Below are 23,462 nucleotides of genomic sequence, written 5' to 3'. Positions count from 1 at the left end.
ACTGATACAAATTTGGGACCAAAAATTATTCAGACCGAGTCTGGGAAAAACATTGAAGTTGAGGTTTGCATGAAGTTGGGTGACAGCATGCCCAGGAGACTACAGGCTGTCATCGAGGCTAAGGGTTGCCTTAGGGTTAATTTTGGTTTGATGGATGTGAAGTGCAGGGATGGGTTGGTGTCTGTATTCAGAAAGGCACGGAAAGCAAATAACGCGAGCCACTAAAGGGACATGTTAGCTGATTGCTAGCAGTAGCCTGTTACATTACAGAACATAAGGTTTCACTTACCACATAAACAGAGTAAGGAGAGATGACTGAGGATGAAGGCGAATGATTTACATATCCTGTGCACCACTGACAAGCATCTGATCTTGTAAAATGTGTGGTAAATACTGCCGATGTAGTTTACACAGATCACATGCGATCGCAAATCTCGAAAGTGAAAGTAAAACGTGATCGTGCATTCGAAAGCAGTTTCAATGCTCCCTGATGTCCGCATTTTATATACAGTATAATTACCCAATGATATAACTGCGAGAGAAAGTATTGAAATATATATTTTCCCTGTGTTTCCTTCCTGCTGTGTGAGCTACTGAAATGAGCCGCACTGTGAAACAGCCAATCAGAGCAGAGCTCAATATTATTATTCATGACCCTTCCAAATAAGGTAATAACAGAACATTTCATTCTAGAGACAAATCCTAGGGTTGTAAATGGGCATGTAAAACCATTTATGGAGATTTTTTGCCCTTACCTAAGCTACATACCTTCTATGTAGATATTAGAGAACAATTTAAAATATTGTATCAATGCATTCTATGGCACCTTTAAGAAAGCCTGGCCAGAAAGACAGAATAGTTTAAAAAGCATTACATTGTAAGTTTTACAAGGCTTAAGCAGACAAGCATTTACAAAAGTAATATGTATGTTCTAGCATGTAGATAACTGTTACTAACATGCTTTTAACAATTTCTATCATGTAGTTGAAGGTTAACATTTGTTTTAGCCTGTTGCTAGCATGTTGTTAGAAGTTGTTAATGTGTTCTGAAGTTTAGAAGTTTCTAACGTGCATTAACATGTTTTCATAAGTTACTAACATGTTTTAGCTACTATTTTTCCCACATCACTACTATATATTTTTTTTGTTTTTCGAGCATTTTCTTGCGCGTTAGCATTTTTAAATACAAAGCTAGTATGTTTTTACATATTGCTAACCTGCTTTACCATATTAACAATTTAACATGTTGCTAACATATTTTGTGGAGTCGCTGTGTGTTTCGCTGTGAAAGCAAAATAAGCTCTTATTTTGTTAAAATTAACATATTTGCATATTCTGCAATAAACTTATGAACACAACTGCAAATTTGTTTTATTTTCACTTCCGAATGATGAGGCTGCAAAGAATCAGTGGTTGACATTCATTTTTTCAACAATACCACAGCATCATTTTCTGTTCCGGTCTTTTTACTGACGACTGCTTCTCTAATCGCGGGAAGTTCAACGCGGTTTTTTGTTTTTTTACAAAACACTTGCTCTTGAAAGATAGATCAATTCAGTGCCCAGTTTATTTGGATCAGATTGCTCCACTGAATCACAATGTGTAAGTATGATAAATAACAGATGTATATATTTTCTATCGATCGTTCAAAATACACTTAATTCTTTATAAAAGACACGTCTAATGCTCAACTAATGCAGAAAGGTATAATACTACCTGTCGTACTTCATGGCACCTTCGCTTGGCATTCTAACAATGAAGCTGCTATCACGTCTTATAACTACCACAAACTAAGTTGCCACGTACCACTGAGAAACATCCTGCTCCAGCCGTGCTTGTGAATCAGTGTCTGGTTGATAAACTAGACATTTCATCATCGGACTCAGGCTCAAATTTATAAAGTACAATCGATACCATCTTTTCTCTCTACATATTCTCTCTGGAGCTGTCATTCATTTATGGCAATGGGTGTTTCGTTTCTGACACACGCTGTACGCGGTAGACCAATAACAAAGGACTAAAAAAAAAAACTCTTTTCCGAAACTTCTCTTCAGAAATGTGCTGTTTTCAGTGTTAGTGGTGGAGAGTCACCAGCACTCAAAATCAAAACCTGAGATGATGTGGCGTTAAGCATTACCTTGAGCGTGAGGTCCGCAGTAGGGAAGCTGATGGGGTTGAGGTTTATTCTGGCCTGAAGGTGGTCTCTGCGGAGCATCGGGATGGCTTGAGTCAGGCTCGTCTGTGCACACACACATTAACAACAGTATAAACACTCAATGCTTTTTTTAGACAATGCTGACAATGTAAATGCTGGCTCAGAGCTCATGTACACACATTCCCAGTGAGTGCGTCTTGCAGCTTGGTGACGGGGTTGGACACAGGCACTGGCGTGGACCCTGGAGGAAGGCTGAAGTCAGAATCCTTCGCGCTGACGCCAAACTCAATGGGCGGCACAGGGATAACATTGTCCACGTGAATGTCCACTCCATTGACGGGAGTGATGGGTCCCTCCAGACGCTCCATGCCTTCAGAGCCCTTGCGGTTCTTCAGCGAGCGCTCGTTGCCGATGGGGCCGGGTTTGTGTTCTTTACTCTGCTCGGGTCCTGCATCTGAATCCTGAAAGACAAGACAGAGGGACTTTACTCTGAGGCTCAGCTCACTGAAAAAAATGCCAAGAGTTTCTTAAAGAAGAATGACCTGTACCTCTGAATTGGGTTCACTTCCCGTGTAGGAAACCTGCTTTGTCCATGAATCACCACCTGACGACTGGAGAGTCAGAGCTTCAGGAGAAAAACAAAGTAATTTAGAAAAAGTCTCTTAATTATGTATCTTGATACACTTGTTATCAGCTGTTATCGGTATAACCTGTGCTGTTCGTCTCCCAGATTTCTGTTCCCAAGTTGTTTGCGGACAGCGTCTCCTCGGGCTGCTCGATGGACATACTGCCCTGCTTCTTGGCAAAACGAGGAGGCATTTTTGATGCAATTGCTCTGTTCTTTACCGAACCCTTAAGGTGCACAAACCAAATTACTACAATATCCACTCAAGATATAATTCATGTAGTTAAAGGGGTCATATGATGCGATTTCATGTTTTCCTTTGTCTTTGGAGTGCTAAAGCTGTTCGTGCATACAGAAGATCCATAAAGTCGCAAAGATTAAAGTCTCTAGGGTTGGGTGATGTCTACAAAACTGGCATTGGACGATGTTTACAGTGAAACATCGTGATGGACGATGACATGGGTGGGGTGGGGTGGGGGGTTATGGGGTGTGCCCGAAGTGTGAATCCGTATTTAGAAAGCACGGAAAAACAAACGGAAAACAAATAACGATTGCTAACGGTTGACTGTTACATTACAGTACATCAAATTTCACTTACCAACATAAACAGAGTAAGGGGAGATGACTGAGGACGATGGTGAATGATTTGCAGATCCTGAGCACCACTGACAAACATATAATCTTGTAAAATGTGTGGTAAGTACTGCTGCTCCATAGTATAAACAGAGTATGTGCGATCGTGAATCTCGAGAGCGAAAGTGAAACTAAAAAGCGATCGCGCATTCAAAAGCAATCAATCTTTCAATGCCAGGCATAATAGCGGCTCCCTGATGCCCGCAATTTATACACAGTATAATTGCCTAATGATATAACTGCGAGAGAAAACACTGAAATATATATTTTCCTCCCATCGCGTATTTATTCCCTTTAGGGGGTGGGATCACGATGCCGGCTCAACATCGTGATGTCTATTAGTCATCGGCAATGGATGGAATGGCGATCGTCTATCAGCCTAACCCTAAAAGTCTCAAACCCAAAGAGATATTCTTTATAATAGTGAACGCTCAGCCACGCCTTCCTAAAACGCCTCGTTCAAACACGCCCCACATATCTACATCACAGTGTGGGAAGATTTGCATATCACCGCCCAAATGTATACGCAAAGAAAGAAGGCATAACTTTTATTCTTGCTGTAGTATTGTTGCCGCCGCTGCCATGTCATGGAGATGCTGTGCGTTTCGTTGCGAAAGCCAAACTACTTTGTTTGGCCTTCCAAAAGAGGACACAACTAGAAATCAGTGGTTAATTTTTATTTACAACATTGTTCCAGAAGAGTACAACCCAAATATTTGAGTGTGTGCAGTGCATTTTACAGAGGAAAGTTTCCTGAACCTGGTAAGGTGTGTATCATTTCGGCAAAAAGGCATTCGGCCAATCACAACGCACTAAATAGCTGGCCAATCAGAGCACACTGCACTTTCAGAACGATGATCTTTGTAAAAAATTGACACTTTTCAGAAAGGCAGGGCATAGAGGAGCAAAAATAATGTACGGTATGTGGAAAATAATGTGTTTTTTTAACCTTAAACCACGTAAACACATTGCATTACACCAAATACACCAAATAATGTTCTTTTTAGCAACGTCACATGACCCCTTTAAATAACTTAAGCTGTTAGTATCTTTCTGTTTATCAGACCATGAGCCCAAGCAATTACTTACTGGAGGACCCTGATCCTTCCTCCTACAATCATCATCCTGTGGGCGGCGCTGTTTTTTGGACAAAGCGTCCTGGAAAACCTCTGGACTGGGTACAGAAGCTCCCGAGTCGCTCTCAACTGCGAGGAAACACAAGGGACAACTCCTTCAGATCCAATACTGAAGAACACCACACGAGTCACACTTGAAAACGAAAGACGTCTACCAGTAATCATTGGCACAGCACTGATAAAATTGAGTAACTCTTTACAGTACGGTCTCTTAATTTACTCTAACTGTATGGATATGAATTAACAAGTCTGTTCACCACATTACAATACCCCTTTGTCACGGTGTTAAAAATACTTTCAAACTGTTAACCCTCTTAGCGCCAAAGTCGCAAAATTGCGATTTACTTCGATTCTAGACCAAAATAACGTCACCTTCCTATTCAAAGTGTTTGAGGAAAGAGCAGAGCAAGTGAACTATCGTGTCATTGATGCGGAAGCAGTTCAGTTCATAGCGTGAGGGTAAGCTGTGAGATTTGTGAGAGAAAATCGCCAAATGCCTAATAAAAAGTTGTACCGTGAAAGCCACAAGCTTTTGAAATCTTGATGTCAAAATCCAGCATTTTTCCAAAAAACCCTGGCGCCTAAAGGGTTAACAGACTTGAGCTGTTTCTAAACAATGTGCTTCTGGAGGGCCAATGTCAACCTAAGAGTCAACCTACTCAGACACACTTGCCTGGACGTTTCTAGTAATCTTAAGGACCTTGACTAACTGATTCAGACGTGTTTATTCAGGGTTGGAACAACTCTCTGAAGGATAGTGGTCCTACAGGAGCAGGACTGGACACCTCTGCTACAGACTATTATTGAACTTTTCTGGCTACGTCACCTCAGGAGTGCACTAGTTTTGTATTGTCTCAAATTATTTGGCGTTGCAGAGGAACTTCTATCATAAACAAAAACATCTGGCTTACTTGGGTAAGTGTTTAGGTCATATTGGGACAGTGGTTCTGTCATGTCCCCCTTCATGTTTCTGGGTTTGAAGTCTTTCTCTATGATCTTCCCTGTTGCTTCAGTTGTGCTGGTGTCGTCGTTCTGCTCTACACTGTACACAGACGCTGAGCTCAGGCCGGTGACAGATTCTTCTGGAACTCTGCACAGAGCGAATTAAAGCACATTCATAGTGTGAATTTCAGTGGTACTGGTTTTATTGCATCAATATACTTAGCTCATATTCTAAAGAAACATACCGTTTGTTGTTGGAAGCAACACCGTTCTGCCAGCTCTCGTTTCTACCAGAGGAACCTGCACTAGCCTGCGTGTCTGTCTTGTTGTTTTCCATGACAGTCGCATCAATCTTCCGGTTCTGTCTGTCGACCACTGGCCGCTGGCTAGAAAAGCTCCGCTTGGAGAGCTCTCTCTTCTCAGAGCCGGGTTCTCCATGACCTGTATCTGCAAGCACGTCACCATGCTGTCCTCGTTTCTCCCTCCAGTCACTAAAATCGCTGTTCTCAGAGCCGGTTTCCCAGTCCTCACCCTGACTCTGACCCTTGATCTCCTGTGACCGTCCTCCGGAGTAGTGGTTGGGCCAGTGCTCCTCTGCCCCTTTTGAACGACCAGGCCACTGATTGGCAACGTCTCCGTTAATGTAGTCCTCACTATTCCACTGACCTCCTCCTTCACGCTCTTGACGCAGACGCCTGAAGCGCGGGGGCTTATCCTGGCGTGGGGGACGGCGCCTTCTCAAGGGCCGGTTGTCGGGATTATCATTATCAAGGTAGTAACCTCCATCTCTGTCCTCAATGCCGTTCTCTGCAAAGGAGCCTGTAAATTTAGGGGGGTAATTCAGGGCCTCGCGTTCCGACGAACGTTTGGAATAGGAGTCCGCACCTAAGCTGTAGCCATTCTCCTGCATGGAGGTGCTTCCAAACTGGGTTCCTCTCCCTCTCCACATCGAAATATCCCTTGAGCCAAACCCACGGTTGTATCCAGCATTAAGGCGAGGAGGCAATGACCTTCCAAAGACTCGAGCAGATTTAGTCTTGTCCCTGGAATCACTATTGCCGCTCTGATCGTCGGTGTAGACCTTGTTTGATCTCCACGACTCCTTGTCGGCCCTCTTGACCGCTCCAGACACAGGATACAAAGCCTCTCCATTCTCAGTGACCTTCTGGCGTGGACGCTTGGGCTGCTCCTCGTATTCTGAGGCCTCGCTGTGCGTCTCGCTCACATTGCGTCTACGGGGTTTGCCTCGTTGCAGATCTTCGCTCCTAAAATCTCGAGCACCACGTCCTCGTGCAGGCCTCTGTGCACCTGCGCTATTGTAGGCTCCTCTGTTGCTGTCGCTCCGTCCTCCACGAGTGCCACCGCGAGAATTGAACTCTCTAAAGCCCCGGCCTCGTCCACGACCTGCTCCCCTGGCCCCGGCGAATGCCTGCTCCTCATCTATGAATATCCAGTTGTTGCGGCGTGGTCCCGGTGGATCTCTGCTGTCACAGCCGTCCACAGAGTGACTCTTGGCACTATCCCAGCAGTTCTCTTTGTGCAAATCTTCAGGCAGCTTGCTGGTTTTCTCCACCTTGGGAGCTTCCACTTGTTTCTCCTCAGGAGAGGGAGCGGGTGGTGGCGCAGAGTGCCTGTTAGACAGAAGAGGGGCATCTTTCTTCAGGTCATAGACGTTGGTGACCACTTCCTTCTCCAGCCTGTATGGGACAGGCTTCTCCTCAGGCTCAGTTTTGGGTTTCTCATTCTCTTTGTCTTCCACCTTCAAAGGCTTCAGCACTGGTTTCTTGATGGGTCCTGTCCTCCTAAAGGTTCTGCCACTGGACTCAGATGGCTGGCTAATGCTACTGCTGCTACTCGAACCGTGATCGGACCACTGCACCTGGCCGCTGCTGTCTTGCCTCAGACTACCCACATCTTTCCTCCAGAAATCAGAGTTGTAGCTCTTCTCCTTGTTGTCGAAGGCCTCATCATGGGTATCAGCACCTTCTTTCTGATGTCTACCAGAGGAGATGTCCCTGTGTTCACTGTCTCCAGGATGGGTCCTGCTGAGTATTAATGGTTGATGGGTTCCCTCATGGGTAACTTCTCGCTGTGACCCTAGCGGCACATCTGAACCTCTGCCTTGGCAGAAGCCTTGAAGGAGCAGTTCCTCTGCTGGACTGTCTGCAGGTTCATGACCTCGGTCTTCATACGAGTCATGTCTGGTGCATGGCCGGTCAATCCTGTCATCCGCCTGAGCCTTGTCGCCATTCTCAGGCTGTCTCTGGTAGGGTGGGGTGAAACTGCGCGCAGACGAGTAGCTGTCTTGGTTCCACACTTGGTAAGGCTCAGTGGATGGCGCCCTCCTCTCCTGGTGCATGCTGGGATGGCAGCCTTCATCAGAGGTGGAACCAGGGCTATTCAGGTGATCCTGCTGAATGACAGGTTTCACCAAACCTTAAAAATGAAAAAGTTAAATATGAATATAAACAAAACAAAACATATTCTGAAGACAATGAGGCATTTATCATCATGCAGAACTCATTGCCATGATACTAGGTTGCTGTGGCTAGTTGCCAGGGTATTACTACGTGTTTGTTAACGGTGTTTTTAAAAAGTGTTGTTAATTGGTTGCTACTCTAGGTAGTTGCTAGGACGTTTCCCAGCAGGGCTTCCCAAATAGTGGCTTGTGAAACCCCTACGGATTCATGAGTTGCTAGAAAGGCAATAGCTATAAAACAAAATTACAATAAATACATAGGGCTGTACAACACTGAAATAAAACTGAAATTTTGATTTGCAATCATCAAATCTCAAAAGGCTGCAACTTAGTTTGACTCTGCATGTTTCAGAGTGAAACAGCACTGTGTTCATTTACACACAAGCAGCTCATGATCTTTTCAATGGTGAAATGGATCGATCAGTTTGCAGTAAAAGCTGCACCACACAAAATCTACTTTGTGCATTTGGAAATGCATCATGTACTTTCACATAATTTACATTTCTGTGGATAAGTTTTCAGAATTGTATAATTTATAACAAGAAGCATTTGCAAAAATGTATTTTACAACTAAACAAGTATATTATTAAAATAATAATACATCCATCTTCATTTTTTATACAGTGGGGAAAATTTTTTATTTGATCCCATCAAATAAAATATCATCAAATCTCATCATGATGCTGATATTGTACGTTTGCCCACTTACAAACAAATGAAGGGTCTGCAATTTTTATGGTAGGTTTATTTTAACGTATAGAGACAGAATATCAACCAAGAAATCCAGAAAAAACACATAAAGGTTAGAAATTGATTTGCATTTCAGTGAGTGAAATAAGTATCCCCAAGCAAAACATAACTTCGTACTTGGTGCAGAAACCCTCGTTGGCAAGCACAGAGGTAAGACGTTTTTTGTATAAGTTTGCCCACTTACAAAGAAATGAAGGGTCTGTAATTTTTATGGTAGGTTTATTTTAACGTATAGAGACAGAAAAAATCCAGAAAAAACACATATAAAGGTTAGAAATTGATTTGCATTTCAGTGAGTGAAATAAGTATCCCCAAGCAAAACATAACTTCGTACTTGGTGCAGAAACCCTCCACTCCTCTTTACAGATTCTCTCTAAATCCTTAAGGTTTCTTTGCTGTTGTTTGGCAACTCAAAGTTTCAGCTCCCTCCACAGATTTTCTATTAGGGATGCACCGATACCGGTATCGGTATCGGGCCTGATACGGAGCTCTCGTACTCGTACTCGTTAAAATGCCCCGATACCAAATGCCGATACCACACAGCATGTGATAAGTGCCATATTCAGACAAAGAAACACCGACAACAAAACACCAGACAGTAGAATGGAGTTATTAGAGATTAAGGATGTATACGAAGTATATGTATGCAATGAATATAATGTTAAACATTCAGTATTAATGCCTGTATAGCTGATGTGAGCGAGCTGATAAGCAAATTAAGCGCGCGTGAGTGGATTGAGCGCGCGGCGGCGCAGATCACGGAAATCATAGATAATATTGAGGTGTTTTGCAACTTCAGTGCAACGTTAGTGGATTGGGATCTATTGCAACTTAAGCAACGTCTGCTGCAGCCTTACCTTTGAGAGACAACTGGTGCGTGATCACTGAAGCAGCTCCAGTTAACAAGCGCTTTCAGAGTGAGAGTGAATTCCGCACCAAACAAATCAGATGAGCGGTGGGCGGAGACTGCTTTAGGCCACAGAGTGGTGAGTTCTGACAGGCTGCATCAGAGCAAATAGCGCGTTTCAAAATTAAGTTATTGTATCGGCGAATCGGTTTTGAAAATGACCGATACCGATAATCATTAAAAATGCTTAATATCGGCGCCGATAATCGGTCGACCCCTAGACTACAGGCTGTCATTAAGGCTAAGGGCTGCCCGACTAAGTATTGATGGTTGTGTAAATACTGTCATACTAACAGCTGTCTGAATAATTTTTGGTTTATTGTAATCCATTACATACCTTTCTATCAAAGTTATCTGACATTATCAAGCCAAATTTTTTCTGACACGGTTTAACTGAGTTCTTGTCATATTTATTACCATTTTCTAAACTATAGCACAATAGCAAAATATATAAATATGTATAGTATTTTTATGTTACATTAATCAGTGTCTAGCACACCTTCCTAAGGGAAGGATATGGACCAGAAGACATTGCAATTACTACAGTGGGGAAAATAATTATTTGATCCCCTACTGATTTTGTAAGTTTGTCCACTTACAAAGAAATGAAGGGTCTATAATTTTTATGGCAGGTTTATTTTAACGGATAGAGAGAATATCAAGCAAAAAATCCAGAAAAAAAAAACACTGTACAAAGGTTATAAATTGATTTGCATTTCAGTGAGTCAAATAAGTATTTGATCCCCAAGCAAAACTTGGTGGAGAAACTCTTGTTGGCAAGCACAGAGGTAAGACGTGTCTTGTAGTTGGTCACCAGGTTTGCACACATCTCAGGAGGGATTTTGTTCCACTCCTCTTTAAAGATTCTCTCTAAATCCTTAAGGTTTCTTGGCAACTCAAAGTTTCAGCTCACTCCACAGATTTTCTATAGAATTAAGGTCTGGGGACTGGCTAGGCCACTCCATGACCTTAATGTGCTTCTTTTTGAGCCACTCCTTTGTTGCCTTGGCGGTATGTTTTGGGTCATTGTCATGCTGGAAGAGCCATCCATGACCCATCTTCAGTATTGGCTTCTGAGAGAAGGGGGTTCTCATCCAAGATTTTACAGTACATGGCCCTGTCCATTTGCCCCTCAATGCGGTGAAGTCGTCCTGTACCCTTTAGGCTTGCCGCGATAGACGGTGCTGACGGTGATACCCGCAACTATTAATTATTAAAATTAAAATTAATTAATTAAGCCGCAACACCGGGACAGACACTACAATTAAAAATGGAACACGGCTGCTCAATGCAGTGTGCCAAACGACAGTCGCATCACAGATCAGATTTAATTTATCCAGTGAGGATAGCGAGTCGAGCTGACTGACAAGAAGAGTGAGGTGAAGTGAAACAGACAAGACGATGGCGGATGATTTAGTTTCGAAACGAGATGCAAAAGCGCCTGTTTGGCAATATTTTGGACTTTGAAAAGCCTGTTGACTTTTGCCGTTTATCTAAGGTGATTGTTAGTTTTTTTTTTTAACATTCGTTTCTTATTTAATTGGTTCCACATTGTTTGCTGATTTTTACTTTATTTAAACTTTGTGTCATTTATTTATTTTATTTGACATTCGTTTTGCTAATAAAAGTTCTACGTTTCTTATTTATTTGGTTATATATTATACATGTTTACTTAGCCTATTTCCAATTTTGTATACCTATTTAAACTTTATGCAAGTTATTTGTTATTTTATATTAGGCATAGCCTGCCCTATAGCATGGTGTATTTTTATTTGTTTTGTCAGATGGCGCTAAACTGCAGAAATAATAATAATAATAATAATAATAATTCATTTAAATGCAGCCGTTCCCCCTGGAAACCCTGTAAACAAAGCACTACTTTCTGTTTCTGAAAGGTGTTTAATTATTTAAACAGCCATTCAGATTTGAATATCTGAATATAATCTGGACTACAACATGCCCTAGATATTGTTTGAAAGTGTTTTGATTCTTTATTGTTCGGTCACACTTTACATTTGAGGTCTGGAGACTGGCTAAGCCACTCCATGACCTTAATGTACTTCTTCTTGAGCCACTCCTTTGTTGCTTTGGCGGTATGATTTGGGTCATTGTAATCCTTGAAGATTTATCCATGACCCATCTTCAGTGTTCTGGCTGAGGTTCTCGTCCATTTGCCCCTCAATGCGGTGAAGTCGTCCTGTACCCTTAGCAGAAAAACATCCCCAAAGCATAATGTTTCCACCTCCGTGCTTGACTGTAGGGATGGTGTTCTTGGGGTCATAGTCAGCATTTCTCTCCTTCCAAACACGGCAAGTCGAGTTAATGCCAAATAGCTCAATTTTTGTCTCATCTGATCACAGCACTCAAGCCTTCTCTGAATCATTTATATGTTCATTGGCAAACTTTAAACGGGCCTGCACCTTTCTCATGATCATCCTTACCCCATGAGGTGAGATCTTGCACAGAGCTCTAGACCGAGGCCGATTGATGGTTGTTTTGTATTTCTTCCATTTCCGAATAATCTCACCAAAACAGTTGTCTCCTTCTCACTAAGCTTCTTGCTGATGGTCTTATAGCCCATTCAAGCCTTGTGCAGATCTACAATCTTGTCTCTGACATCCTTTGACAGCTCTTTGGTCTTGCCCATGGTAGTGGTGGGAGAGGTTGGTATGGAAGATACAGATTGTGTGGACAGGTGTCTTATACACCTAACGAGCTGACATTAGGAGTAACTTCTTAAAGTGACAAGACTAATCTGCGTTCCACATGGGCACATAACCAATCTGTGGGAGCCAGAATTCTTGCTGGTTGGTAGGGGATCAAATACTTATTTCACTCACTGAAATGCAAATCAATTTCTAACCTTTATATAATGTGTTTTTTTCTGGATTTTTTGGTTGATATTCTGTCTCTATCTGTTACAATAAACCTACCATAAAAATCACAGACCCTCCATTTCTTTGTAAATGGGCAAACTTACAAAACCAGCAGGGGATCAAATAAATATTTTCCCTACTGTAAATATTTAAAAATAATAAAAACAAGGAATCTTGAAATAATTGCCTGGATGTTTCAGCATAACCAATGTAAGACGTTTTCTTATGAGATTAAATGCTTATATCGCAGTTCAAATCGCAATCACAATGACATGAAAAAATATTACAAAAACACAATATTGTTTTTTGATCAAACTGTGCAACATGTACTATAAATCTATTCATTTTAAAATAAAATCAATGAAATATATGATATAAATGTAAACAAATAAAATCATTAACCAACATCAGAGAACCATAAACATGCAAATGTGATGTTAAGATAAAATATAAACTCAAAGTATTGGGAACTTCAGATGTGTTCTGTCAAAGGGGTTTGACTGACAAAACAGTTTGGAAATGCCTAGCTTACTGGACTGAGTCAAGAGAGTTCACTCGTCACATTCTGCAGTTTAATCCTTTTATTAAAAGGCATCACTATGAATAATAGCGATGCTTGACTTGGCAAACACCACTAAATATGGTGGATAGTGGTCAACCGATATTGTTTTTTTTGACAGCCGATGACGATATCTTGGAAAGCGGGGTGGCCGATATAAAGCTGATATAATTTTATTTAATATTTAAGAAATTTGAAATAATTTGAAAATGGATTTAAAAATAAATGTGTAAAATAAACATACTTGTACTTTAGATGGCAATGTATTTTCACAAATAAATATTTAATAAAAAGTTAACTTTGTAACCAACAGGGCACTACACTTTGTGTGCATTGGGAATCATATTTTTTTCAAATAAAGCCAAGGTAACACTCATTTAACATACAGCACACAGTGAAAATGACATGAATATGACAGTGGGCAAATGGATAAAGCGCAGCATAATTTGAAATCACGAGTTTAAATTTTGTCTATCGCGCGTCTCCAGTGAAGCTGAACTCTCCTCCTGTCCGCATTCAATTCACACGGACCGACTGTCATGCAGAGTACACGCGATCGTGCAGGATACACATGCACACTTCACACGATCTCAACTAGATTCGATTAAGTTTGCAAGATTTGTGAAATTAAATGTTCATTAATAGACATTCAAAGATTTGTTAAAATTAATGATTTAAATGCGTATTTTCTGAATGCTGACAACAAATGAGACAGTATTATAATGTTTGCTTTTCTATTACTAATAATATAAAAACAGTCGTTATAATACTTTTTTGTATACATTTTAATTTCTTTGTTTAACTGTTCTATTGGATTATTAGACAGACTTCTATCCGTATTAGACAGAACTGTTAACGACGACGGCGAACAAGAGGGAGCATGTGAGCACTCTGTGCTCAGGCGCTGCCGCTCTCAGCGCCGTCAAAATAAAAGTCCCGCCTTGAACGCATTGGCCAAACAGGAAAAACTTATCGGCCGATATTTGGCATTTTACAAATATCTGCATCGGCCGATAAGTTTTTCCTGTTTGGCCGATGCGATATATATCGGTTGACCACTAATGGTGGATGTTGTAATTTACCAGATGAGTGAACGCCAGGAGGGTAGAAATCCACTGGAGAACATCCCTGTGCCATGCGAGGATCCATGTAGGGAGGCATCATCATCCAGCGCGGGTCAAAGCCCAGGACATGAGGAGGGTAAAAGCCTCTCTGTGGGTGAGCAGAGCTGGAATGGGTGGGGTGACCCGACTGCTGCCACGGAGTCATCTTATACACCTGCTCCTAAAAACCACAAAATTCAACAATATCTATAAAATGAAAGCATACAGTATATATAACAGCAAAAAAAGCATTGACAAAAGCATATAGTGGCCACAAAAAGTCATTTCTGAGTATTATAACTTCTGCAAAGACACACGCACCTCAAGATCTTCAGGGTGGCTGTATTAATAACCATTTCCTCTTACTTACAGGATTAGGTGTAAAAGCTCACCTGCTGCTGGTGCTGCTTCTGGAAGCGGGGCGGCACAGGCTTCTGGTGCCGGCCGTAGTCTGGGAGGGGAGAGGTGGACTCAGGACCTTCGTCATCATTGTGGTAGTTACAACCTTCATCTTTGTAATCCTGACTGGACGACTCAGCTGGTGTATCCGACACTTCTATATATAATGAAATGAGGTGTTAAGAAAAGAGCAGCATCAAAATCCTCTGAAATGTCTTTGAACAACTCCCTTTAAATCCCTAATACAAGGGAAGCTAAAACTTAAATTTATAAACCAACTAGTATAAATGAACTAGTATAACCTTTAGCGCTGTACTGCCAGCCCTCCTGGTGGTGCTTGGATGACCTCCGGCCCGGAGACTGTGTCAGCTCCTTGCTGTCTGCTTCTCTCAGCATTTCTCCAGAGCGTGCAGGTTTCTCAGTTTTGCCAAATTTTTCATCCAGTTTTTTGAGTTTTTCTGCACAGGCAGCCAGTCTCTCCTCCCGCAATCTCCTCTCCTCCTCCTCACGCCGTCTGCGCGCTCTCTCCACAGCAGAGAGATCTGCCGAGACAAACTTCCCACGAGGAGGCGCCTGCCGTTGGGGCTCCTCCTGTTCCTCTGCGGACTCACTGTTTCCACTGTTCTTCTGCTGGTGTTGCAAATCACAAACAACAGAGAGAAGAAATCTCTTAGATGAGTCAGGACTGATGGTAGCACCTTAAAGGTGGTATTTAAAAGATCAATTAAAAAAAAAGTGTTTTCAACCATTTAGAGTGAACAACAAAACTTCAAAATAACTGAGAAGCTTTTAAAATAATGTTGTCTTAATGTTCTTGTATTCCCTACAATAAGAGTCTGAAACCTAAATGGCACGATATGCCAAAAGAAATATCAAACATGCTCAAAATTAAGCTTTGCACTAGCATGCATTAGGGGTGCTCCGATTGATCGGCGACCAATCGCTATCTGCCGATAATCACTTTGGGAAGTTTGATTTCACTTGCAGAATCGAGGCAGTGTTGCATTGTCACTAAAGTTTATAAATTGCATTTCTTTTTAATTCTTGCCCGTGCTTAAACCATTCAGGTTCGCACATACTCTTGCTTATATTTACTGCGTTTAAACAGGTCTATGAAAGATTGTATTACAGTACTGTGTAAAAAGAGTATCACAATGCTCAAAAAGCATTTTCAGTAACAACGTTAGGATTTGAAATCCAAATGGATAAATGTTGTATTTGTGGCAAACAGACGCGGATCAGTAGCGGACTCCTGTGTGAAAGCACAATACGAGTCCGTGCTGCTTCTGTACTGCTTACGTAGGCTACTGCACATGGACTACATACGCACTGCAAACGGAGTATGTGTGAACCTCACATACAGCTCACGAAATCAGGCTTGTGCTGCGTGTAAGCTATTGTGCAACAATTGCCCCATTATAAAAACATAAATGCACTGCATGATCAAACATGTAGGTGAAATAACTATATATATTTGAAAAATGTCAAAAAAAATGCCCCCTTCCACCCCTCAAATTAAAAAAATCCCCCCAACAAGTCACCAAAGAGGGGAATTCTCCCCCATTTTCAAAAATGAAATTCAGGCCCTGAATGAATGTCTGTAAAATCCTGACTGGAGCATCACTACAAATAATTCTACATGATAAAAAGCAGGCTTCAAAAAGATCAGTATTAGTGACGGGTATTGGCAGACACTGCTTCCTGTGATTGACGAAAAATCCTGATCGGAGCACCCTTAGCATGCATCACACTTGACATGAGGTTATCCAATCAAAACATAGGATATACAGTATAGATATAAAAATTCTTAGAAATACAGCAGCAAAGAGTTGGTTCAATTGTGAAGGACCGATAAGATATCATTATCATAAAAAACTAAAGTTATTATTAACTAAAAATTACAGGTAACCAAAACTAAAACTGTTAAAACCATAAAAAAAGTTACTTAAAATTAAAAGTTAAATGGGAAAAAAAAAACATATTTCAGCTAGTTTCCAAAGCAATATTTCTCATTTTAATTAATTTTAACTTGATGTACTAAAATAACTAAAACTGAAATAAAAAATTAATAGAAATTATACAAACTAAAACAAAAGTTAAAAATGACAGACACAATAAAATTACTAAAATTAAAATGAAAACAAAGTAAAAAATAAAAACTATTAATAAAACTATAATAGAGCTTCCAACACAACTGAAGAATGAATTTACACTGCTCTACTTATATTTATGGTTTGTATGCAATCCTACACAATGTAGACATTGTTAAAATACCAGTAGAAAATAAAGAAAGATCTTGGGGAAAAACTAAAATTCAGAAGGCCGTTGACCGTTACCTGAGATTCAGTAGAGGAGAATTGTCCATTGGGCTTCCTGGAGGTTATGGGCTCTGGCTGGCGCGAGTATGACTCCTTCTCAGCGTCCTGTGGGAACGTGCCGTCACCAGAGCTCTGAGATGAATGCTGGTCCTGATGGTTATCCCAGTCATCCCTGCAAGACACAAGCACCAGAACGTGCTTCAATCTCAACACAAGCCACTTTCACAGCAAACGCACTGCATTAAAACAAAGAAAAGCTCACCAGATTTTGTTCTTCTCACAGGGGGTATGATCTTCCTCATCATCACTGAATTTGAGCTTCTCGCTATAATCCACTTCCTCATGGAGACCTGAAGAACAGACAGTGGTCACAATAAGCATTGGCGAAAATGCCCATCTGCTGTTCATAAAGAAAGCGGGCACTCACCTGCCCAGCCATCTTCACAGTCATTGTCCAGTTCATCGAGGTCCTTCAGGTCCTCAGGGTTGATTATGGCAGGACGGGGAGCTCGATCTCCCGGGCGGCGGATCGGGCGAGCGGAGGGGCATGGGGGGATACGGGGGAAACGGGTCTCTCTTCTTATATCACCACTGCAAAATGAAAAACAGTGATTTATAGAAGCGGACAGCAAGCTTTGCTCACTGTACATGAGTGATTAAAACAACACTTACTTGATGGGTTCTGGCGCAGGGAATGCTGGTCTGGAAATCAGCCTGGATTCAAAGCGCACAGGAGCAACCACAGTGGTCGGGCCGTGATCCGAGGAGCCTGGGGCATCACGAGTCTCTTTAGGGCACATCTGACACACAAAGAGCCAGTAAGATCTTTTCAAAGAAACCACAACACATTGGATAACTGACATGATGGCCAGAGACTCACGAACGCAGGCAGCATGTCGTGGTAGGTGGTGGTGGTGTGGTGCTGGTACTGGAGGGCTGATGGGGCGGCTCTGCGCTGCACAGGCGGAGCAGGCCGCAGCGATGGCTCCTTCACATCAGTGGACTGAGCAATGGCAGTGGAGGAGGATGAGGAGGAGGAGGGAGGAAGAGGAGTGGTGGTCTCAGCTGGGCCGCTGCTCTTGGTGTCCATGTCTGTGCAGGGCAGAGCGGCAGACAGCGCTGGGGGTTGCAGGTTCCTCCCACCGCCCTCCCTCCAGCTTGACACGTCTGACAACGACACACAACATCAGCACATCACACTGAGACATAGGGATGTAACGATTCACTCAACTCACGATGTGATACGACTCAATTCAGATTTCACGGTACAATTTTCTTATGAATGTTTTTTTTTATGTTTTGAATGTTTGTGATTTATGTAAATTTCTTTGTGAAATTGAAATGTCAAAAAACTATACAAATATAAAAAATTACAAATATTTATATTTGTATTTATAAAATACAAATATAAATAATAAAAATACAAATTTGAAATTGGAGGCAACCACATTTTAATCACGATCCAAACAGAGATGCTGCATACATGCAGCGTGAGCACTTTTTAATCTAACTGTGCGTTCACAGCCGTCGAGAGCGTCAAAAATCGTTCTGGCCGCCCTGCCAACAACGCTGTAGAAAGATTCGTGGACGCTCTGACGTAGATCGAATGCTTATCTTGTATTTAAAGGGGTCGCAAAGCAAACAAGCTTGTTGATCTTGTGCAGACTGACCACAAGGAGGGTAACGTTATAAGTTAACCTCATTAAATATTGTTGTGGACGAAGTATTAAGATCCTTTACCTAATAATGTATAAAGCACCAATACCACACTGTAAAAATAATCTGATACAAGTCCTGCATTGAAAATGTTACTCAAGTATAATCAGGTATAAACATTACTTAATGTAAGCATAATCAGGAAAATTGATTTAAAGGTTTAAAAGTGAACTGGGACTATTATACTATTATATCATTAGATTATTATTCCTATAACGTTAATGCACATCAGCAACTCACCAGGAACACCAACAATCTCAGACACCTTGGTCCACGCATCATTTTTTTTAAATTTTTGTCCCAGTACGCAAACAGGGACACGTTGTAGATTATTGGGAAACCCGCCACAGCAATAATCAACTTCTCCTCCATTTTGCTTGGGAACTAATGTGGTCGGAACCAAAGTTTACAGGACTGCGTTCTCTGGAATCCTCTCAAGCGGTGGACTTCTACGTTCCGATTGGTTGCCGCCGAACCGCGTAATAGCTCATTACCATAAAGTTTACCTGATTTCAACTCTCCTCGACGCCCTCAACGTCCAAGACACGCCGTGACGCCGGTTCACATTGAAAATTAATGACTTCCGGCCACTTTGACGCTCTCGACGACGGCGGTGTGAACGCACGGTAATTAGATTGTATCATTTTGAAATTTGAAGCAAAAACAGAATGGTGTGAAAAAACCGCATATGGGCTGAATGAAAACGCAAATTCACTCTCTGCCAGCAGGTGGCAATATAGCGTTTCCTTGGTTACCGCTGTAAACAAAACAGCACTGCGCTTATGAACGCTGCTTTAATATGCATTATACAGAGGCAAGATAAGAAAATACCATCTAAACTTTTCTAAAGAAAAAGTATTCTCCTCAGAGATACATTCAAACATTTCAAACTCCCACCCCTCATTGTATAGTGATTCGTTTAACATCTCAACCAACTTGAATCGTCACATATTTATATCGATTTTCAACCAACATGGGGTGCATCATTTCATCCCTACTAAGACATCAACAAACGGGTCACTTACACCAGGGGTATTACAGCTAACTAACATCATAAAAACATTTGTTACTAAGAAAAACTACAAAAAGTTTAAATAAAAACAAATTCAGAATCTCAATGATACCATTATTAGTAAATTAACACTGATATATGCATGAATATGCCGTACAAACAGAGAATAAGTTGATAATAGTAATACCAGCAATAGCTGACCACCAACACATGTTGTACTGTATGTGTGCAATAAAAGAAATATAAACTGAAATTGCAAACACACTGAATTTGGACCACAATATGCTAATATTTCTAGTCTTTAGCGAGAGTTGTGAAGCACTACTAGTGTTGTGGGCATCTGGATTTCTCCACACAAATCACTTAAACATCACTTGAAAATGTTCTTTCTGCCAAATATCCCCATAAGCAATTGTTTCAATAAAATTAAATAATTCTATATGTTCGGGTTTCTGATCTGTTAATAAGTTGCATTTCTGTTCAGATTTTATTTTGGCTTATTTTCTTTCATTTTATGTCATTTTCAGCACATTACTACTGCAGACAAAGAGATCTGTACAGATTGGCTGTGTTTTGTGACCCTGTTTTCACACCTGGCTAGGAAACCGTGTAAAAGTTAAGCGATAATTTTATAGATCCACTTCACAAACATGTCCTGCTAATATTGTAACCTAAAATAGAAAGGATAAAATATATTTGAAAATATAATACAGTATTTCTGTTGCATTACAGAAAGTGTGTTAAATTGTCATGAAAATATATTTTTAGAAAATCTTAATTCACATAAAATTACTTCATTAAAATCTTTTTTTTTTTGGAATGAAATAAGTTCTGAAAATTCAGAGTCAATACGTAATGCAATAAAATATCATTCTCCATTCTCCTGTTTTTATACACCATGACAGTATGTGTTGAATAAGAAAGGACATTACTGAAAGTTGTCTACTGATCACCACATCAGAACATATCTGACCAGCCACACCAAAATTGAAAGAATAAAGCCTATCCGAAAACTGTCTCTAAAAAAAGTACGTTATATCTGCTTACATGACGCAAACACGCAAAGACAAATCATAGAAGCCTGACATCTCCCATCATCAAACCTGACAGCGCTGAATATAAATAAAACTTGTTTGCTTGTGCACAGTGAGTTAGGTTAAGACAGGAATACAGTTTTGGTTCTTTTCTACTGAAGATTGAAACCTAAATGTTTTATAGTGAATATAGGACTCACTCTGTGGGCGGAGGCTTGGTCCGGGCCCATACGACGGATCGAAGACGCTTCTTTCCTTGCCAGCCTTGTCCTGTTCGCCCGCTGCTTTCAACGTCGGAAATTCCTCGTGAGAGAAGGGCTGCAGTCGGCTTGAGACCTTTAAACCTGGACAACAAAGCCAAACAAACGTAAAACACGACATCACAACTAACACATCTGATTGTGTTGATTAGAACAAACTGATGATTACCATCTTGATCTACTGCCTTTCCATTGAGCTGTGTCCATTGTTTTGGTCCACCTGTACTTGTGCTCTAGAGGGACATAAACACATTCAACAGTCATCAGACACCACGATACACTCATCATCCCCACATCAATGTAGGGCGAGCACTATGAAGAGATGATGAATGTGCCATCTGTACCTCCTGGCTGGTTATTGGCATGGGCTTCTGAAGATTGGAGACAGATTTCTGTAAAGCCAGCGGTGGCTGCGACTCCGGCAGCTGTGCTGATGATGCAACGGAACTACAGGAGGAAACAAACTAATCAGACAACGTGTGACAGCCGTTTGCATCCAGAAATAGAGCTGGGTATTTTGAGAACAAAGTAAATTCAAGTATATATTTTAATAACCAGCAGATTTCACAGGACTACATCACTCAGTTTCAGCACGTGGATAAAGCACAACATCACTTTCAAAGAAAACATTCACCTCACTGCAAATCTAAGGTTTTGAGTATGATGACAATAGTTATTTATTTCAGCTGTATGAACTGACCTTCAACATGCAGCACTGATGACGACAACATACTGGAGATTCATGAAGTGTTGCGACTCAGTACATTAACTTGTGCAGTTCTAATTGAGACACACATATATATATATATATATATATATATATAAATAAATAAAATTCTTACTATTAACTAGTTGCTTATTAGCATGCATATTAATAGTATATTAGCACATAATTATGCTTTATTCTGCATGCCCATATTTTAGGTCGCTTAATATTACCCCATAACTAAACTTAACAACTACCCTACTAACTATTAATAAGCAGTAATCAGGAGTTTGAGGCTAAAGTCGAAATTAATAGTGAGAATTGGTCCCCAAACTAAAGTGTAGCAATACACATACACACTATAATCATACTACAACAAAGCCAAACAAACGTAAAACACGACATCACAACTAACACATCTGATTGTGTTGATTAGAACAAACTGATGATTACCATCTTGATCTACTGCCTTTCCATTGAGCTGTGTCCATTGTTTTGGTCCACCTGTACTTGTGCTCTAGAGGGACATAAACACATTCAACAGTCATCAGACACCACGATACACTCATCATCCCCACATCAATGTAGGGCGAGCACTATGAAGAGATGATGAATGTGCCATCTGTACCTCCTGGCTGGTTATTGGCATGGGCTTCTGAAGATTGGAGACAGATTTCTGTAAAGCCAGCGGTGGCTGCGACTCCGGCAGCTGTGCTGATGATGCAACGGAACTACAGGAGGAAACAAACTAATCAGACAACGTGTGACAGCCGTTTGCATCCAGAAATAGAGCTGGGTATTTTGAGAACAAAGTAAATTCAAGTATATATTTTAATAACCAGCAGATTTCACAGGACTACATCACTCAGTTTCAGCACGTGGATAAAGCACAACATCACTTTCAAAGAAAACATTCACCTCACTGCAAATCTAAGGTTTTGAGTATGATGACAATAGTTATTTATTTCAGCTGTATGAACTGACCTTCAACATGCAGCACTGATGACGACAACATACTGGAGATTCATGAAGTGTTGCGACTCAGTACATTAACTTGTGCAGTTCTAATTGAGACACACACATATAAGTTACAGATTTTCTCTCACTTAAACAACTCTCAAAATAAAGTGCTCTGTGGAAAGAGGAAGAAATAGTTAACTTCGTGCATCTGAAGTGGCATTAGATGCATTTACACTAGGGGTGGAACGGTTCAACTTACTCATGGTTCGGTTTGTATCACGTATTGTATTTTAGAGTCACGGTTTCGGTATTGTTCGGTATGTGCTATGTTTAGGCAAAAACTATACTGTCAGATAAAAATAAAGAAAATAAGAATAATCTATCTAACTACAAGCAACAGCACAAATAAATACAATGGAGTAAAGATACAAATAAAACAAACAGTGATTTTCAGTTTTTTTTAGGTAGGTCTAACATTAGTTTTTAGGTACAGAAATGGAATAAAGTAATGAAATGTAAAACAGCACATTTTTTTTTTTAGGTAGGTCTAACATTAGTTTTTAGGTACAGAAATTGAATAAAATAATGAAATGTAAAACAGCATTGCATATTTGATTGTATAAATTAAAGATGAATCTTTATTAAAGTTACAAAAGCTATTCAATCAAGAGCAGTGAGTGATTTATTTGTTGTTGCAGTTTGATTCATATTAAGAAAGTGCTGTCACTTTAAGAGAACGTTTAGCACGTGCCGAACCGTGTGTAGAGAACCCTACGGTTCCGTACGGGCAAACCGTTCCACCTCTAGTTTACACAGACAGTCTGATGAAGCTGAGGTGCCATAAATGCATTTACACTGCAAAATTTCAAATGCATAACTAATTTTATAAGATT

General features: G+C 40.7%; 1 protein-coding gene across 6 annotated transcripts in view; it reads right to left on the bottom strand.

Annotated features, from left to right (window-relative positions):
* The window catches only part of prrc2b (proline-rich coiled-coil 2B), a 50,413-nt gene that overhangs the window by 14,163 nt on the left and 12,788 nt on the right, over positions 1-23,462 (bottom strand). For 4 of the 6 annotated variants that reach the window (XM_016469060.1, XM_016469063.1, XM_016469062.1 and 1 more), the window contains exons 4-21: positions 22,238-22,340; positions 22,063-22,126; positions 20,844-20,987; positions 17,762-18,048; positions 17,554-17,681; positions 17,309-17,472; positions 17,144-17,231; positions 16,900-17,053; positions 14,866-15,193; positions 14,557-14,720; positions 14,144-14,345; positions 5,736-7,926; positions 5,460-5,638; positions 4,502-4,617; positions 2,865-3,006; positions 2,703-2,779; positions 2,334-2,615; positions 2,137-2,238 (exon numbers count right to left, since the gene is read on the bottom strand). In XM_016469060.1, the coding sequence (XP_016324546.1) occupies positions 2,137-2,238; positions 2,334-2,615; positions 2,703-2,779; positions 2,865-3,006; positions 4,502-4,617; positions 5,460-5,638; positions 5,736-7,926; positions 14,144-14,345; positions 14,557-14,720; positions 14,866-15,193; positions 16,900-17,053; positions 17,144-17,231; positions 17,309-17,472; positions 17,554-17,681; positions 17,762-18,048; positions 20,844-20,987; positions 22,063-22,126; positions 22,238-22,340 (4,915 nt within the window). Of the gene's footprint in view, positions 1-2,136; positions 2,239-2,333; positions 2,616-2,702; positions 2,780-2,864; positions 3,007-4,501; positions 4,618-5,459; positions 5,639-5,735; positions 7,927-14,143; positions 14,346-14,556; positions 14,721-14,865; positions 15,194-16,899; positions 17,054-17,143; positions 17,232-17,308; positions 17,473-17,553; positions 17,682-17,761; positions 18,049-20,843; positions 20,988-21,072; positions 21,137-21,247; positions 21,472-22,062; positions 22,127-22,237; positions 22,341-23,462 lie in introns of those variants that run through there. The other 2 variants (XM_016469061.1, XM_016469065.1) reach the window with 2 other exon arrangements.

This window comes from Sinocyclocheilus anshuiensis, unplaced genomic scaffold (assembly GCF_001515605.1).
Source record: "Sinocyclocheilus anshuiensis isolate Anshui unplaced genomic scaffold, SAMN03320099.WGS_v1.1 scaffold1045, whole genome shotgun sequence".
Taxonomy (NCBI): domain Eukaryota; kingdom Metazoa; phylum Chordata; class Actinopteri; order Cypriniformes; family Cyprinidae; genus Sinocyclocheilus; species Sinocyclocheilus anshuiensis.
The sequence above is the reverse complement of the archived record's forward strand: the minus strand, read 5'-3'. Positions and strand labels throughout refer to the sequence as shown.